This window comes from Salmo salar, unplaced genomic scaffold (assembly GCF_905237065.1).
Source record: "Salmo salar unplaced genomic scaffold, Ssal_v3.1, whole genome shotgun sequence".
Classification (NCBI taxonomy): domain Eukaryota; kingdom Metazoa; phylum Chordata; class Actinopteri; order Salmoniformes; family Salmonidae; genus Salmo; species Salmo salar.
The window spans coordinates 10001-27500 of record NW_025548665.1 but is presented as its reverse complement, the minus strand read 5'-3'; the positions used below and the strand labels follow the sequence as shown (position 1 = coordinate 27500).

At 48.3% G+C, this 17500-nt stretch overlaps 1 protein-coding gene and 1 long non-coding RNA gene across 2 annotated transcripts in view; both read right to left on the bottom strand.

The window, feature by feature from the left end:
- Positions 1–11681, bottom strand: part of LOC123733213 (N6-adenosine-methyltransferase non-catalytic subunit) — a 35684-nt gene extending 24003 nt beyond the window's left edge. Inside the window, exons 1-3 of the mRNA XM_045712641.1 lie at positions 11442–11681; positions 8416–8504; positions 7989–8073 (exon numbers count right to left, since the gene is read on the bottom strand). Coding sequence (XP_045568597.1) covers positions 7989–8073; positions 8416–8504; positions 11442–11507 — 240 coding nt within the window. The 5' untranslated portion in view covers positions 11508–11681. The remainder of the gene's footprint in view (positions 1–7988; positions 8074–8415; positions 8505–11441) is intronic.
- LOC123733214 (uncharacterized) lies at positions 6245–7940 on the bottom strand. The gene is made up of 3 exons (XR_006763666.1): positions 7878–7940; positions 7144–7681; positions 6245–6821 (listed from the first exon to the last, which is right to left on the bottom strand). It is a non-coding gene; the product is annotated as an uncharacterized lncRNA (long non-coding RNA).
- Positions 11682–17500: the final 5819 nt, after the last annotated feature.

Genomic DNA, 17500 nt, shown 5'->3' with positions numbered 1-17500 from the left:
AGGGTTTCTCTATGTGGACTATCTGGGTTCCCATCTGGACTCGGTATTTCCCCCCCAGTAGGAGGAGACAGGGTTTCTCTATGTGGACTATCTGGGTTCCCATCTGGACTCGGTATTTCCCCCCAGTAGGAGGAGACAGGGTTTCTCTATGTGGACTATCTGGGTTCCCATCTGGACTCTGTATTTCCCCCAGTAGGAGGAGACAGGGTTTCTCTATGTGGACTATCTGGGTTCCCATCTGGACTCGGTATTTCCCCCCAGTAGGAGGAGACAGGGTTTCTCTATGTGGACTATCTGGGTTCCCATCTGGACTCGGTATTTCCCCCAGTAGGAGGAGACAGGGTTTCTCTATGTGGACTATCTGGGTTCCCATCTGGACTCGGTATTTCCCCCCAGTAGGAGGAGACAGGGTTTCTCTATGTGGACTATCTGGGTTCCCATCTGGACTCGGTATTTCCCCCCAGTAGGAGGAGACAGGGTTTCTCTATGTGGACTATCTGGGTTCCCATCTGGACTCGGTATTTCCCCCAGTAGGAGGAGACAGGGTTTCTCTATGTGGACTATCTGGGTTCCCATCTGGACTCGGTATTTCCCCCAGTAGGAGGAGACAGGGTTCCTCTATGTGGACTATCTGGGTTCCCATCTGGACTCGGTATTTCCCCCCAGTAGGAGGAGACAGGGTTTCTCTATGTGGACTATCTGGGTTCCCATCTGGACTCGGTATTTCCCCCCAGTAGGAGGAGACAGGGTTTCTCTATGTGGACTATCTGGGTTCCCATCTGGACTCGGTATTTCCCCCCCAGTAGGAGGAGACAGGGTTTCTCTATGTGGACTATCTGGGTTCCCATCTGGACTCGGTATTTCCCCCAGTAGGAGGAGACAGGGTTTCTCTATGTGGACTATCTGGGTTCCCATCTGGACTCGGTATTTCCCCCCCAGTAGGAGGAGACAGGGTTTCTCTATGTGGACTATCTGGGTTCCCATCTGGACTCGGTATTTCCCCCAGTAGGAGGAGACAGGGTTTCTCTATGTGGACTATCTGGGTTCCCATCTGGACTCGGTATTTCCCCCAGTAGGAGGAGACAGGGTTTCTCTATGTGGACTATCTGGGTTCCCATCTGGACTCGGTATTTCCCCCCAGTAGGAGGAGACAGGGTTTCTCTATGTGGACTATCTGGGTTCCCATCTGGACTCGGTATTTCCCCCCAGTAGGAGGAGACAGGGTTTCTCTCTATGTGGACTATCTGGGTTCCCATCTGGACTCGGTATTTCCCCCCAGTAGGAGGAGACAGGGTTTCTCTATGTGGACTATCTGGGTTCCCATCTGGACTCGGTATTTCCCCCCAGTAGGAGGAGACAGGGTTTCTCTATGTGGACTATCTGGGTTCCCATCTGGACTCGGTATTTCCCCCCCAGTAGGAGGAGACAGGGTTCCTCTATGTGGACTATCTGGGTTCCCATCTGGACTCGGTATTTCCCCCCAGTAGGAGGAGACAGGGTTTCTCTATGTGGACTATCTGGGTTCCCATCTGGACTCGGTATTTCCCCCCCAGTAGGAGGAGACAGGGTTTCTCTATGTGGACTATCTGGGTTCCCATCTGGACTCGGTATTTCCCCCCAGTAGGAGGAGACAGGGTTTCTCTATGTGGACTATCTGGGTTCCCATCTGGACTCGGTATTTCCCCCCAGTAGGAGGAGACAGGGTTTCTCTATGTGGACTATCTGGGTTCCCATCTGGACTCGGTATTTCCCCCAGTAGGAGGAGACAGGGTTTCTCTATGTGGACTATCTGGGTTCCCATCTGGACTCGGTATTTCCCCCCCAGTAGGAGGAGACAGGGTTTCTCTATGTGGACTATCTGGGTTCCCATCTGGACTCGGTATTTCCCCCCCCAGTAGGAGGAGACAGGGTTTCTCTATGTGGACTATCTGGGTTCCCATCTGGACTCGGTATTTCCCCCCAGTAGGAGGAGACAGGGTTTCTCTATGTGGACTATCTGGGTTCCCATCTGGACTCGGTATTTCCCCCCAGTAGGAGGAGACAGGGTTTCTCTATGTGGACTATCTGGGTTCCCATCTGGACTCGGTATTTCCCCCAGTAGGAGGAGACAGGGTTTCTCTATGTGGACTATCTGGGTTCCCATCTGGACTCGGTATTTCCCCCCAGTAGGAGGAGACAGGGTTTCTCTATGTGGACTATCTGGGTTCCCATCTGGACTCGGTATTTCCCCCCAGTAGGAGGAGACAGGGTTTCTCTATGTGGACTATCTGGGTTCCCATCTGGACTCGGTATTTCCCCCCAGTAGGAGGAGACAGGGTTTCTCTATGTGGACTATCTGGGTTCCCATCTGGACTCGGTATTTCCCCCCAGTAGGAGGAGACAGGGTTTCTCTATGTGGACTATCTGGGTTCCCATCTGGACTCGGTATTTCCCCCCAGTAGGAGGAGACAGGGTTTCTCTATGTGGACTATCTGGGTTCCCATCTGGACTCGGTATTTCCCCCCCAGTAGAAGGAGACAGGGTTTCTCTATGTGGACTATCTGGGTTCCCATCTGGACTCGGTATTTCCCCCCAGTAGGAGGAGACAGGGTTTCTCTATGTGGACTATCTGGGTTCCCATCTGGACTCGGTATTTCCCCCCAGTAGGAGGAGACAGGGTTTCTCTATGTGGACTATCTGGGTTCCCATCTGGACTCGGTATTTCCCCCCAGTAGGAGGAGACAGGGTTTCTCTATGTGGACTATCTGGGTTCCCATCTGGACTCGGTATTTCCCCCCCAGTAGGAGGAGACAGGGTTTCTCTATGTGGACTATCTGGGTTCCCATCTGGACTCGGTATTTCCCCCCAGTAGGAGGAGACAGGGTTTCTCTATGTGGACTATCTGGGTTCCCATCTGGACTCGGTATTTCCCCCCAGTAGGAGGAGACAGGGTTTCTCTATGTGGACTATCTGGGTTCCCATCTGGACTCGGTATTTCCCCCCAGTAGGAGGAGACAGGGTTTCTCTATGTGGACTATCTGGGTTCCCATCTGGACTCGGTATTTCCCCCCAGTAGGAGGAGACAGGGTTTCTCTATGTGGACTATCTGGGTTCCCATCTGGACTCGGTATTTCCCCCCAGTAGGAGGAGACAGGGTTTCTCTATGTGGACTATCTGGGTTCCCATCTGGACTCGGTATTTCCCCCAGTAGGAGGAGACAGGGTTTCTCTATGTGGACTATCTGGGTTCCCATCTGGACTCGGTATTTCCCCCCAGTAGGAGGAGACAGGGTTTCTCTATGTGGACTATCTGGGTTCCCATCTGGACTCGGTATTTCCCCCCAGTAGGAGGAGACAGGGTTTCTCTATGTGGACTATCTGGGTTCCCATCTGGACTCGGTATTTCCCCCCAGTAGGAGGAGACAGGGTTTCTCTATGTGGACTATCTGGGTTCCCATCTGGACTCGGTATTTCCCCCCCAGTAGGAGGAGACAGGGTTTCTCTATGTGGACTATCTGGGTTCCCATCTGGACTCGGTATTTCCCCCCAGTAGGAGGAGACAGGGTTTCTCTATGTGGACTATCTGGGTTCCCATCTGGACTCGGTATTTCCCCCCAGTAGGAGGAGACAGGGTTTCTCTATGTGGACTATCTGGGTTCCCATCTGGACTCGGTATTTCCCCCCCAGTAGGAGGAGACAGGGTTTCTCTATGTGGACTATCTGGGTTCCCATCTGGACTCGGTATTTCCCCCAGTAGGAGGAGACAGGGTTTCTCTATGTGGACTATCTGGGTTCCCATCTGGACTCGGTATTTCCCCCCAGTAGGAGGAGACAGGGTTTCTCTATGTGGACTATCTGGGTTCCCATCTGGACTCGGTATTTCCCCCCAGTAGGAGGAGACAGGGTTTCTCTATGTGGACTATCTGGGTTCCCATCTGGACTCGGTATTTCCCCCCAGTAGGAGGAGACAGGGTTTCTCTCTATGTGGACTATCTGGGTTCCCATCTGGACTCGGTATTTCCCCCCCAGTAGGAGGAGACAGGGTTTCTCTCTATGTGGACTATCTGGGTTCCCATCTGGACTCGGTATTTCCCCCCCAGTAGGAGGAGACAGGGTTCCTCTATGTGGACTATCTGGGTTCCCATCTGGACTCGGTATTTCCCCCCCAGTAGGAGGAGACAGGGTTTCTCTATGTGGACTATCTGGGTTCCCATCTGGACTCGGTATTCCCCCCCAGTAGGAGGAGACAGGGTTTCTCTATGTGGACTATCTGGGTTCCCATCTGGACTCGGTATTTCCCCCCAGTAGGAGGAGACAGGGTTTCTCTATGTGGACTATCTGGGTTCCCATCTGGACTCGGTATTTCCCCCCCCAGTAGGAGGAGACAGGGTTTCTCTCTATGTGGACTATCTGGGTTCCCATCTGGACTCGGTATTTCCCCCCCAGTAGGAGGAGACAGGGTTTCTCTATGTGGACTATCTGGGTTCCCATCTGGACTCGGTATTTCCCCCCAGTAGGAGGAGACAGGGTTTCTCTATGTGGACTATCTGGGTTCCCATCTGGACTCGGTATTTCCCCCAGTAGGAGGAGACAGGGTTTCTCTATGTGGACTATCTGGGTTCCCATCTGGACTCGGTATTTCCCCCCAGTAGGAGGAGACAGGGTTTCTCTCTATGTGGACTATCTGGGTTCCCATCTGGACTCGGTATTTCCCCCCAGTAGGAGGAGACAGGGTTTCTCTATGTGGACTATCTGGGTTCCCATCTGGACTCGGTATTTCCCCCAGTAGGAGGAGACAGGGTTTCTCTATGTGGACTATCTGGGTTCCCATCTGGACTCGGTATTTCCCCCAGTAGGAGGAGACAGGGTTTCTCTCTATGTGGACTATCTGGGTTCCCATCTGGACTCGGTATTTCCCCCCAGTAGGAGGAGACAGGGTTTCTCTCTATGTGGACTATCTGGGTTCCCATCTGGACTCGGTATTTCCCCCCAGTAGGAGGAGACAGGGTTTCTCTATGTGGACTATCTGGGTTCCCATCTGGACTCGGTATTTCCCCCCAGTAGGAGGAGACAGTGTTTCTCTCTATGTGGACTATCTGGGTTCCCATCTGGACTCGGTATTTCCCCCCAGTAGGAGGAGACAGGGTTTCTCTCATGTGGACTATCTGGGTTCCCATCTGGACTCGGTATTTCCCCCAGTAGGAGGAGACAGGGTTTCTCTATGTGGACTATCTGGGTTCCCATCTGGACTCGGTATTTCCCCCAGTAGGAGGAGACAGGGTTTCTCTATGTGGACTATCTGGGTTCCCATCTGGACTCGGTATTTCCCCCAGTAGGAGGAGACAGGGTTTCTCTATGTGGACTATCTGGGTTCCCATCTGGACTCGGTATTTCCCCCAGTAGGAGGAGACAGGGTTTCTCTCTATGTGGACTATCTGGGTTCCCATCTGGACTCGGTATTTCCCCCCAGTAGGAGGAGACAGGGTTTCTCTATGTGGACTATCTGGGTTCCCATCTGGACTCGGTATTCCCCCAGTAGGAGGAGACAGGGTTTCTCTATGTGGACTATCTGGGTTCCCATCTGGACTCGGTATTTCCCCCCAGTAGGAGGAGACAGGGTTTCTCTATGTGGACTATCTGGGTTCCCATCTGGACTCGGTATTTCCCCCCCAGTAGGAGGAGACAGGGTTCCTCTCTATGTGGACTATCTGGGTTCCCATCTGGACTCGGTATTTCCCCCCAGTAGGAGGAGACAGGGTTTCTCTATGTGGACTATCTGGGTTCCCATCTGGACTCGGTATTTCCCCCCCAGTAGGAGGAGACAGGGTTTCTCTATGTGGACTATCTGGGTTCCCATCTGGACTCGGTATTTCCCCCCAGTAGGAGGAGACAGGGTTTCTCTATGTGGACTATCTGGGTTCCCATCTGGACTCGGTATTTCCCCCCCAGTAGGAGGAGACAGGGTTTCTCTATGTGGACTATCTGGGTTCCCATCTGGACTCGGTATTCCTCCAGTAGGAGGAGACAGGGTTTGTCTATGTGGACTATCTGGGTTCCCATCTGGACTCGGTATTTCCCCCCCCAGTAGGAGGAGACAGGGTTCCTCTATGTGGACTATCTGGGTTCCCATCTGGACTCGGTATTCCTCCAGTAGGGGGTGTGGCCTCACTGTACTGGAGGCATTGCATTTTCAATAACACTGGAAGATTATTGGGTTTATCTAAAGTCTATTACAGAGACGGTCCTCTCAGTGATCCAGTCTATAACAGGGACGTTCCTCTCAGTGATCCAGTCTATAACAGAGACGTTCCTCTCAGTGATCCAGTCTATCAGTGATCCAGTCTATCAGTGACCCAGTCTATCAGTGATCCAGTTTATTACAGAGACATTCCTCTCAGTGATCCAGTCTATTACAGAGACGTTCCTCTCAGTGATCCAATCTATCAGTGATCCAGTCTATCAGTGATCCAGTCTATTACAGAGACGTTCCTCTCAGTGATCCAGTCTATCAGTGATCCAGTCTATAACAGAGACGTTCCTCTCAGTGATCCAATCTATCAGTGATCCAGTCTATCAGAGACGGTCCTCTCAGTGATCCAGTCTATCAGTGATCCAGTCTATCAGTGATCCAGTCTATAACAGAGACGTTCCTCTCAGTGATCCAGTCTATCAGTGATCCAGTCTATAACAGAGACGTTCCTCTCAGTGATCCAGTCTATCAGTGACCCAGTCTATCAGAGACGGTCCTCTCAGTGATCCAGTCTATCAGTGATCCAGTCTATCAGTGATCCAGTCTATTACAGAGACGTTCCTCTCAGTGATCCAGTCTATTACAGAGCGTTCCTCTCAGTGATCCAGTCTAGTGACCCAGTCTATCAGTGATCCAGTCTATCAGTGATCCAGTCTATCAGTGATCCAGTCTATAACAGAGACGTCCCTCTCAGTGATCCAGTCTATCAGTGATCCAGTCTATATCAGAGACATTCCTCTCAGTGATCCAGTCTATCAGTGATCCAGTCTATCAGTGATCCAGTTTATTATAGAGACATTCCTCTCAGTGATCCAGTCTATCAGTGATCCAGTCTATCAGTGATCCAGTCTATAACAGAGACGTACCTCTCAGTGATCCAGTCTATCAGTGATCCAGTCTATAACAGAGACGTACCTCTCAGTGATCCAGTCTATCAGTGATCCAGTCTATCAGTGATCCAGTCTATCAGTGATCCAGTTTATTACAGAGACATTCCTCTCAGTGATCCAGTCTATCAGTGATCCAGTCTATACCAGAGACGTACCTCTCAGTGAACCAGTCTATCAGTGATCCAGTCTATAACAGAGACGTACCTCTCAGTGATCCAGTCTATCAGTGACCCAGTCTATACCAGAGACGTACCTCTCAGTGATCCAGTCTATCAGTGATCCAGTCTATACCAGAGACGTTCCTCTCAGTGATCCAGTCTATCAGTGATCCAGTCTATAACAGAGACGTACCTCTCAGTGAACCAGTCTATCAGTGATCCAGTCTATAACAGAGACGTACCTCTCAGTGATCCAGTCTATCAGTGATCCAGTCTATAACAGAGACGTACCTCTCAGTGAACCAGTCTATCAGTGATCCAGTCTATCAGTGATCCAGTCTATAACAGAGACGTACCTCTCAGTGATCCAGTCTATCAGTGATCCAGTCTATAACAGAGACGTACCTCTCAGTGAACCAGTCTATCAGTGACCCAGTCTATAACAGAGACGTACCTCTCAGTGATCCAGTCTATCAGTGACCCAGTCTATACCAGAGACGTACCTCTCAGTGATCCAGTCTATCAGTGATCCAGTCTATACCAGAGACGTTCCTCTCAGTGATCCAGTCTATCAGTGATCCAGTCTATAACAGAGACGTACCTCTCAGTGATCCAGTCTATTACAGAGACGTACCTCTCAGTGATCCAGTCTATCAGTGATCCAGTCTATAACAGAGACGTACCTCTCAGTGATCCAGTCTATGTTTCCTACCTTCTGCTCCTCAACCTCCTCTGTGTCGCCTCCCTCCATCAGAGGCTTCCTCTTGGCGCTCGGCCCGGCAGTATCGAACGATGCCCTACACATACACAATGTGTTGAATTGTTAAACCAAGCGATAGGGCTGGGCTGGAACAAAAATGTGCACACTCTGGGGTCCCCAAGGAATTGAGAAATACTCAATGATTGCTGGAAGTGTGTGTGTGTGTGTGTGTGTGTGGGTATACCTGTTACAGTGTCTGTGTGTCTGTGTGTGTGTGTGTGTGTGTACCTGTTACAGTGTCTGTGTGTGTGTGTGTATACCTGTTACAGTGTCTGTCTGTGTGTGTGTGTGTCTGTGTGTCTGTCTGTCTGTCTGTGTGTGTGTGTGTGTGTGTGTGTGTGTGTGTGTGTGTGTGTGTGTGTGTGTGTGTGTGTCATACCTGCATGTCTCTCTGGTCTCCTCAATCTCTTTCAGTTCGTCTTTGCTGTTCAGAACGGCGCCTATACTGTCCGCACTCTCTGCTCCCAACTAGGGGAGGGACGGACAGGTTAGTTAGCTATTAACGTTAGCTAGGACAGGAAGTGGACAAGTTAGCTAGCTATTAGTGTTAGCTAGGACAGGAAGTGGACAAGTTAGCTAGCTATTAGTGTTAGCTAGGACAGGAAGTGGACAAGTAAGCTATGGATGTTAACTAGCTATTAACGTTAGCTAGGTCAGGAACAGACAAGTTAGCTAGCTATTATTGTTAGCTAGGACAGGAAGTGGACAAGTTAGCTAGCTATTAGTGTTAGCTAGGTCAGGAAGTGGACAAGTTAGCTAGCTATTAATGTTAGCTAAGACAGGAAGTGGACAAGTTAGCTAGCTATTAGTGTTAGCTAAGACAGGAAGTGGACAAGTTAGCTAGCTATTAGTGTTAGCTAGGCCAGGAAGTGGACAAGTCAGTTAGCTATTAGTGTTAGCTAGGACAGGAAGTGGACAAGTTAGTTAGCTATTAGTGTTAGCTAGGTCAGGAACAGACAAGTTAGTTATGTATTAACGTTAGCTAGGACAGGAAGTGGACAAGTTAGTTATGTATTAACGTTAGCTAGGACAGGAAGTGGACAAGTTAGCTAGCTATGGATGTTAGCTAGGACAGGAAGTGGACAAGTTAGTTAGCTATTAGTGTTAGCTAGGACAGGAACAGACAAGTTAGTTATGTATTAACGTTAGCTAGGACAGGAAGTGGACAAGTTAGCTAGCTATGGATGTTAGCTAGGACAGGAAGTGGACAAGTTAGCTAGCTATTAGTGTTAGCTAGGACAGGAACAGACAAGTTAGTTATGTATTAACGTTAGCTAGGACAGGATGTGGACAAGTTAGCTAGCTATGGATGTTAGCTAGGACAGGAAGTGGACAAGTTCATTAGCTAAAAGCTATCACTCTTTGCTCCCAACTAGGAGAGGACCAAACAAGTCCATTAGATACGAAGATTAGCTACAAGCTGAACCAGTATCTGTGCGGTATGTAAAAAATAAAGCTCAGACTAATACTCCCATTCACCAGTTCTCTCCAGCGTAATGTCAAAAATACATTAGTTGATTCACCAAATATGGAGATTCGCTGAGCAACTACCTTTATTTACTCCAGTTATGGCCGGTATGTAAACAGAGTTAAATAAATCAGCTGTAGTAAACTTCCACCCTGTGTGGCAGTAATGAGGTTTACACGAGGTGTCAAAGAATAGTTTCTTTTTTTAGGTTGATCCTGAGTGGCGCAGCGGTCTAAGACACTGCATCTCAGTGCAAGAGGCGTCACTGCAGTACCTGGTTCGAATCCAGGCTGCATCACATCCGGCCGTGATTGGGAGTCCCATAGGACGGCGCACAATTGGCCCAGCGTCGTGCAGGGTAGGCCGTAATGTAAATAAGAATTTGTTCTTAACCGACTTGCCTCGTTAAATAAAGATACATATTTATTTAGACTTTTTTCGGAAGTATACTTAACAAAAATATACAAAAACGCAACATGCAACAATGTCAATGATTTTACCGAGTTAGTTCATATAAGGAAATCAGTCAATTGAAATAAATTCCTTAGGCCCTAATCTATGGATTTCACATGACTGGGCAGTAGCGCAGCCATGGGTGGTACTGAGCGGGCATAGGCCCACCCACTGGGGAGCCAGGTCCAGCCAATCAGAATGTGTTTTTCTTTCCCCGCCACAAAAGGGGCTTTATCACAGCCAGAAATAATCCTTAGTTTCATCCGCTGTCCGGATGGCTGGTCTCAGATGATCCTGCAGGCGAAGAAGCCCGGATGTGGAGTTACTGGGTTGGCGTGGTTACACGTGGTCTGCGGTTGTGATGCCGGTTGGACATATTGCCAAATTCTTTAAAACAACGTTGGGAGGCGGCTTATGGTAAAGAAATTAACATTCAATTCTCTGGCAACAACTATGGTGGACATTCCTGCAGGCAGCATGCCATTTGCACGCTCCCTCAACTTGAGACATCTGTGGCGTTGTGTTTTGTGACAAAACTGTGCATTTTTGTGGCTTTTTAATTGTCCCCCAGCACAAGGTGAACCTGTGTAATGATCATGTTGTTTAATCAGCTTATTGATATGCCACACCTGCTGTCAGGTGGATGCATTATCTTGGTAAAGGAGAAACGCTCCTCTAACAAGGATGTAAACAAATTAGTGCACAAAAGTTGAGCGACATATGCTTTTTGTGCGTACAGATCATTTCAGCTCATGAAACTTTACATGTTGCGTTTATATTTTTGTTCAGTATATATATATAACACCGGCATAACGGGAGTAAATGAAGACAGTTGCAAAGCTGGTTAATGGGAGTTTGAATCTGAGCTTTCTTGGGGCGTTAGAGACGTCTCTAATGCACAGAGATAATGGTTAATCTAGAAGCGATCAGTCTCTTAGCTAACTAACTAGCTATAAACATATACACAAATGCTCTCATGTCATAACAGTAACTAATGTCTAGGACGAACAATAGCTCGCTAACGTTAACAATTATGAGTTGTTTAAAAGATACTTGGTCAACTATCATGCGATGGTTAATGTTACATTAGCTTTTTCCACTCAATTCAAGGTCAATTGGCTTCACTCCACTGCCACAAAGTAAGCCAAAAATAGCAAATACAATAATACGTAACAGTAACTACGATTGTTAAAGCTAACAAGTTATTAGCTAACTTAGAGGCTCACTGTAGAAGATGTGCTAGTTAGGTTAGTCATGCTAATAGCTAACGTTACCCGTTGACCTAATCCTATTCAGTTAAGTCAAAACACAAAGCTAACGTTTATGTTTACATTAGCTACGAATCGTTAGTTAACTAACAAAGTATGGTAGTTAAGTAGCTACATACATAACTCTTCCCCCCCCCAAAAGGCTAACTTGTAAACAAGAAGACAACGTATGTTAGCCCGCTAGCTAGTATGCTAACTTAGCTATAGCTAAGCTACCTGTTGAGCTAGAAGCTGGCGTCGCAGCTTCTGCTTTTCCCGTATCTCCTGTAGGCGACTATTCATTTCTTTCTTTCTTTTATCAGGTTATTAGTTTTAATAAAAGTATTTCGTTAGTTCACAAAATGCTTAATAAAAAAAACTGTTTTCTAGCAGGTGGGTCGAAAAGCTTTTTACTACTCCCTCGAAAACAATGAACGTTAGTCGGGTTCTGATGACGGAGTTCCGGTTCAACTGCGGCGCCTGTGATTTGCGTCACTGTTTATTATTATTTTTTTCCTCCAATGAGTAAGTAGCTACGACCACACGGTGGTAATGTCGTATCGCGTTATTCCACTGTGAATAAACTGTATGTGAACAATGATCATCAGAAAAAGAAAGACCGTTTGTCCCAATTTCTCTCTACTTCCGCTCAAAGTGTGCTGGAAGAGTGGCGTGAACTTCCTCTAGCTAGCCCACGCCTCTACCAACCTAATGCTTTCAGATGTTCTGGAGAGCAGTGAAGGTGTAGACTTCAGGGCGAAAGAGAGATTATTGTGATCTAGGAGCAGGGTTGTTCCACTAATTCCAGTAGCAGGGTTGTTCCACTAATTCCAGTAGCAGGGTTGTTCCACTAATTCCAGTAGCAGGGTTGTTCCACCATCTCCAGTAGCAGGGTTGTTCCACCAATTCCACTAGCAGGGTTGTTCCTCCAATTCTAAGAGCAGGGTTGTTCCTCCAATTCTAAGAGCAGGGTTGTTCCACCATCTCCAGTAGCAGGGTTGTTCCACTAGCAGGGTTGTTCCACCAATTCTAAGAGCAGGGTTGTTCCACCAATTCTAGTTGCAGGGTTGTTCCACTAGCAGGGTTGTTCCACCAATTCTAAGAGCAGGGTTGTTCCACCATCTCCAGTAGCAGGGTTGTTCCACTAGCAGGGTTGTTCCACCAATTCTAAGAGCAGGGTTGTTCCACCATCTCCAGTAGCAGGGTTGTTCCACTAGCAGGGTTGTTCCACCAATTCTAAGAGCAGGGTTGTTCCACCAATTCCACTAGCAGGGTTGTTCCACTAGCAGGGTTGTTCCACTAGCAGGGTTGTTCCACTAGCAGGGTTGTTCCACTAGCAGGGTTGTTCCACCAATTCGCTGCCTTTTGAGAAGTGTAACTTGGTGAAATAATACATGTGATTTGACCTAATTTTAACATTCTGTCATAAAGAGCACATGTTCAAATTAATAATCCACTAGTTTTCCATCTCAAGAGGTTAAATAAAACAGGACTATAGTAAGTGCATGTTAAGTGCCAAATAAATTAACAGGGTGGACCAGAAACAGGGTGGACCGGAAACAGGGTGGACCAGAAACAGGGTGGACCAGAAACAGGGTGGACCGGAAACAGGGTGGACCGGAAACAGGGTGGACCGGAAACAGGGTGGACCAGAAACAGGGTGGACCGGAAACAGGGTAGACGGGAAACAGGGTGGACCGGAAACAGGGTGGACCGGAAACAGGGTGGACCGGAAACAGGGTGGACCGGAAACAGCGTGGACCGGAAACAGCGTGGACCGGAAACAGGGTGGACCGGAAACAGGGTGGACCGGAAACAGGGTGGACCGGAAACAGGGTGGACCGGAAACAGGGTGGACCGGAAACAGGGTGGACCGGAAACAGGGTGGACCGGAAACAGCGTGGACCGGAAACAGGGTGGACCGGAAACAGGGTGGACCGGAAACAGGGTGGACCGGAAACAGCGTGGACCGGAAACAGGGTGGGCCGGAAACAGGGTGGACCGGAAACAGGGTGGACCGGAAACAGGGTGGACCGGAAACAGGGTGGACCGGAAACAGGGTGGACCGGAAACAGGGTGGACCGGAAACAGGGTGGACCGGAAACAGCGTGGACCGGAAACAGGGTGGACCGGAAACAGGGTGGACCGGAAACAGGGTGGACCGGAAACAGCGTGGACCGGAAACAGGGTGGGCCGGAAACAGGGTGGACCGGAAACAGGGTAGACGGGAAACAGGGTGGACCGGAAACAGGGTGGACCGGAAACAGGGTGGACCGGAAACAGGGTGGGCCGGAAACAGGGTGGACCGGAAACAGGGTGGACCGGAAACAGGGTTAACGATTTCATCTTAAATCATCCATAACTCCTTGTCACATGGGGAAATGGAAGCTTGTTGTGTGCAACATGGAGGGGCAATTGAATGCAAGCTTTACCAACAAAAACAAAAAAAATTCAGAACCTGTTAAAAACCATTTCTAGCCCGTCTATCTACGGGTAACAGAGTTGGCGTGTTCTGCTCGACCCACTCAGTTTCCCAACACAAAACACCGGAACATGTCAGAAAATATTAAAACCAGCTCTCCTGCTTTCGACTCTATGATTAATATGTTCAATATTACAATTATTAATATTAAAATCAGAGTTCATTTCACATAACAGGGTTGACCTTAAAATAAGGGACATTTGTATTATGAGGTCTACTACACCTGTTGTATTCAGCATTTCACTGTGAGGTCTACTACACCTGTTGTATTCAGCATTTCACTGTGAGGTCTACTACACCTGTTGTATTCAGCATTTCACTGTGAGGTCTACTACACCTGTTGTATTCAGCATTTCACTGTGAGGTCTACTACACCTGTTGTATTCAGCATTTCACTGTGAGGTCTACTACACCTGTTGTATTCAGCATTTCACTGTAAGGTCTACTACACCTGTTGTATTCAGCATTTCACTGTGAGGTCTACTACACCTGTTGTATTCAGCATTTCACTGTGAGGTCTACCTACACCTGTTGTATTCAGCATTTCACTGTGAGGTCTACACCTGTTGTATTCAGCATTTCACAGTGAGGTCTACTACACCTGTTGTATTCAGCATTTCACTGTGAGGTCTACTACACCTGTTGTATTCAGCATTTCACTGTAAGGTCTACCTACACCTGTTGTATTCAGCATTTCACTGTGAGGTCTACTACACCTGCTGTATTCAGCATTTCACTGTGAGGTCTACTACACGTGTTGTATTCAGCACTTCACTGTAAGGTCTACTACACCTGTTGTATTCAGCACTTCACTGTAGAGTCTACACCTGTTGTATTCAGCATTTCACTGTGAGGTCTACTACACCTGTTGTATTCAGCACTTCACTGTAGAGTCTACACCTGTTGTATTCGACGCATATGGCCAATAAAAATTTGATTTGAAAAACATTTATAAAAAAAAAAAATATATATATATATATATATATATATATATATTCAGCATTTTGACACATGCCTCTGTGCACCGTCTGACCCCGGCCAAACCCAGACGACGCTGGGCCAGTTGTGTGCCCGCCCGAAGACAGACGGTGCACAGAGGCATGTGTCAAAATGCTGAATTTTGGCACTTTATCAAGTCTTTATTGATATTTTAAAAAAATCTGATATTGAATTCTCCATGTGGTCTGTATTAAAGGACATCGCGTTGGAACGGCCTGCTGCTGCTTTACATAGGAGGATGAACTTTGACCCCCAGACACTGACAATATAACTGTATCATAATAACAATAGTATGCCATTTAGCAGAAGTTTTTATCCAGAGCGACTCACAGTCATGCATGCATCCATTACGCTGATCTAAGGTCATTAAAGGTTAAGGTAAAAGAGAGAGATAGAGGGATAGATGGAGAAATGAAGGGAGAGATGGAGGGTTAGAGGGAGAGATGGAGGGATAGAGGGAGAGAGGGAGAGATGGAGGGATAGAGGGATAGAAGGTAGAGGTGGAGGGATAGAGGGATAGAGGGAGAGATGGAGGGATAGAGGGATAGAAGGTAGAGGTGGAGGGATAGAGGGATAGAGGGAGAGATGGAGGGATAGAGGGATAGAAGGTAGAGGTGGAGGGATAGAGGGAGAGGGAGAGATGGAGGGATAGAGGGAGAGGGAGAGATGGAGGGATAGAAGGTAGAGGTGGAGGGATAGAGGGAGAGAGGGAGAGATGGAGGGATAGAGGGATAGAGGGAGGGATAGAGGGATAGAAGGTAGAGATGGAGGGATAGAGGGAGAGAGGGAGAGGTGGAGGGATAGAGGGAGAGATGGAGGGATAGAGGGAGAGGGAGAGATGGAGGGATAGAAGGTAGAGGTGGAGGGATAGAGGGAGAGAGGGAGAGATGGAGGGATAGAGGGATAGAGGGATAGAGGGAGGGATAGAGGGATAGAAGGTAGAGATGGAGGGATAGAGGGAGAGAGGGAGAGGTGGAGGGATAGAGGGATAGAGGGAGAGATGGAGGGATAGAGGGATAGAAGGTAGAGGTGGAGGGATAGAGGGAGAGGGGGAGGGATAGAGGGAGAGAGGGAGAGATGGAGGGATAGAGGGATAGAGGGAGAGATGGAGAGATAGAGGGAAAGGGAGAGATGGTGGGATAGAGGGTAGAGATGGTGGGTTAGAGGGAGAGATGGAGAGATGAAGGTAGAGATGGAGGGATGAAGGGATAGAGGGTTAGATGGAGGGATGAAGGGAGAGGTGGAGGGATAGAGGGTTAGATGGAGGGATAGAGGGAGAGAGAGGGATGGAGGGTTGGAGGGATAGAGGGAGAGATGGAGAGATGGAGAGATAGAGGGAGAGATGGAGAGATGGAGAGATAGAGGGAGAGATGGAGGGATAGAGGGATAGAGGGTTAGAGGGAGAGATGAAGGGAGAGATGGAGGGAGAGATGGAGGGTTAGAGGGAGAGATGGAGGGAGAGATGGAGGGAGAGATGGAGGGTTAGAGGGAGAGATGGAGGGATAGAGGGATAGAGGGAGAGATGGAGGGAGAGATGGAGGGATAGAGGGAGAGAGAGGGATGGAGGGTTGGAGGGAGAGAGAGGGAGGGAGAGAGGGAGAGAGAGGGATGGAGGGTTGGAGGGAGAGAGAGGGAGGGAGAGAGGGAGAGAGAGGGATGGAGGGTTGGAGGGAGAGAGAGGGAGGGAGAGAGGGAGAGAGAGGGATGGAGGGTTGGAGGGATAGAGGGAGAGATGGAGGGAGAGAGGGTTAGAGGGAGGGATGGAGGGAGAGATGGAGGGATAGAGGGAGAGATGGAGGGAGAGGTGGAGAGATGGAGAGATGGAGGGAGAGATGGAGGGATAGAGGATTAGATGGAGAGATGAAGGGAGAGATGGAGGGATAGAGGATTAGATGGAGAGATGAAGGGAGAGATGGAAGGATGTTTTTAAAGTATTCTTTCCGTAACACTTCAGTGAACAGTGGCCTGTCTATCACACCCTAGTGAGGGGTGAGTCTAACATAAAGGCCTGCATTGTCCCAGCCACAGCTCTGAACTGTGTGTCATGTCAACATGTCTGCTTATTCAGGAAACACACACACACACACACACACACACACACACACACACACACACACACACACACACACACACACACACACACACACACACACACACACACACACACACACAGAGTCATTCCACAAGGCATTGTTTGACAGGGCAGTGTTAAGTGCAGTGTGTGTGTGGTCATTCCTTTAGACATTGTTTGACAGGGCAGTGCTGCGTTAGAGAGAGAGAACTAAGATAAGTTTGTGGTTCAGACTAACATTTGGTACTAAACTACAGCATATCTGGGAAAGACGGGGAGAGAGAAAGAGATGGAGAGGGGGTTAAGAGAGTGAGAAAGACAGAGAGAGAACAAGAAAGAGAGAGAATGAGAGACAGCAAATGAGAGAGAGAGACTTAACAACAGGAAGAGAGGAGTAGCTTGTATTCTGACAGGAAGTGTTAGGATCCTAAATGATATAACAGGAAGTGTTAGGATCCTAAATGATATAACAGGAAGTGTTGGGACCCTAAAATATATATTTATAACAGGAAGTGTTAAGATCCTAAATTATATATATAACAGGAAGTGTTAAGATCCTAAATTATATATATATAACAGGAAGTGTTAGGATCCTAAAAGCACATTTTTTGTCCATTAAATTGATCAGAAATACAGTGTAGACATTGTTCATGTTGTTCATGCCTTCCCTGTAGCTCAGTTGGTAGAGCATGGTGTTTGCAACGCCAGGGTTGTGGGTTCGATTCCCACGGGGGGCCAGCACAG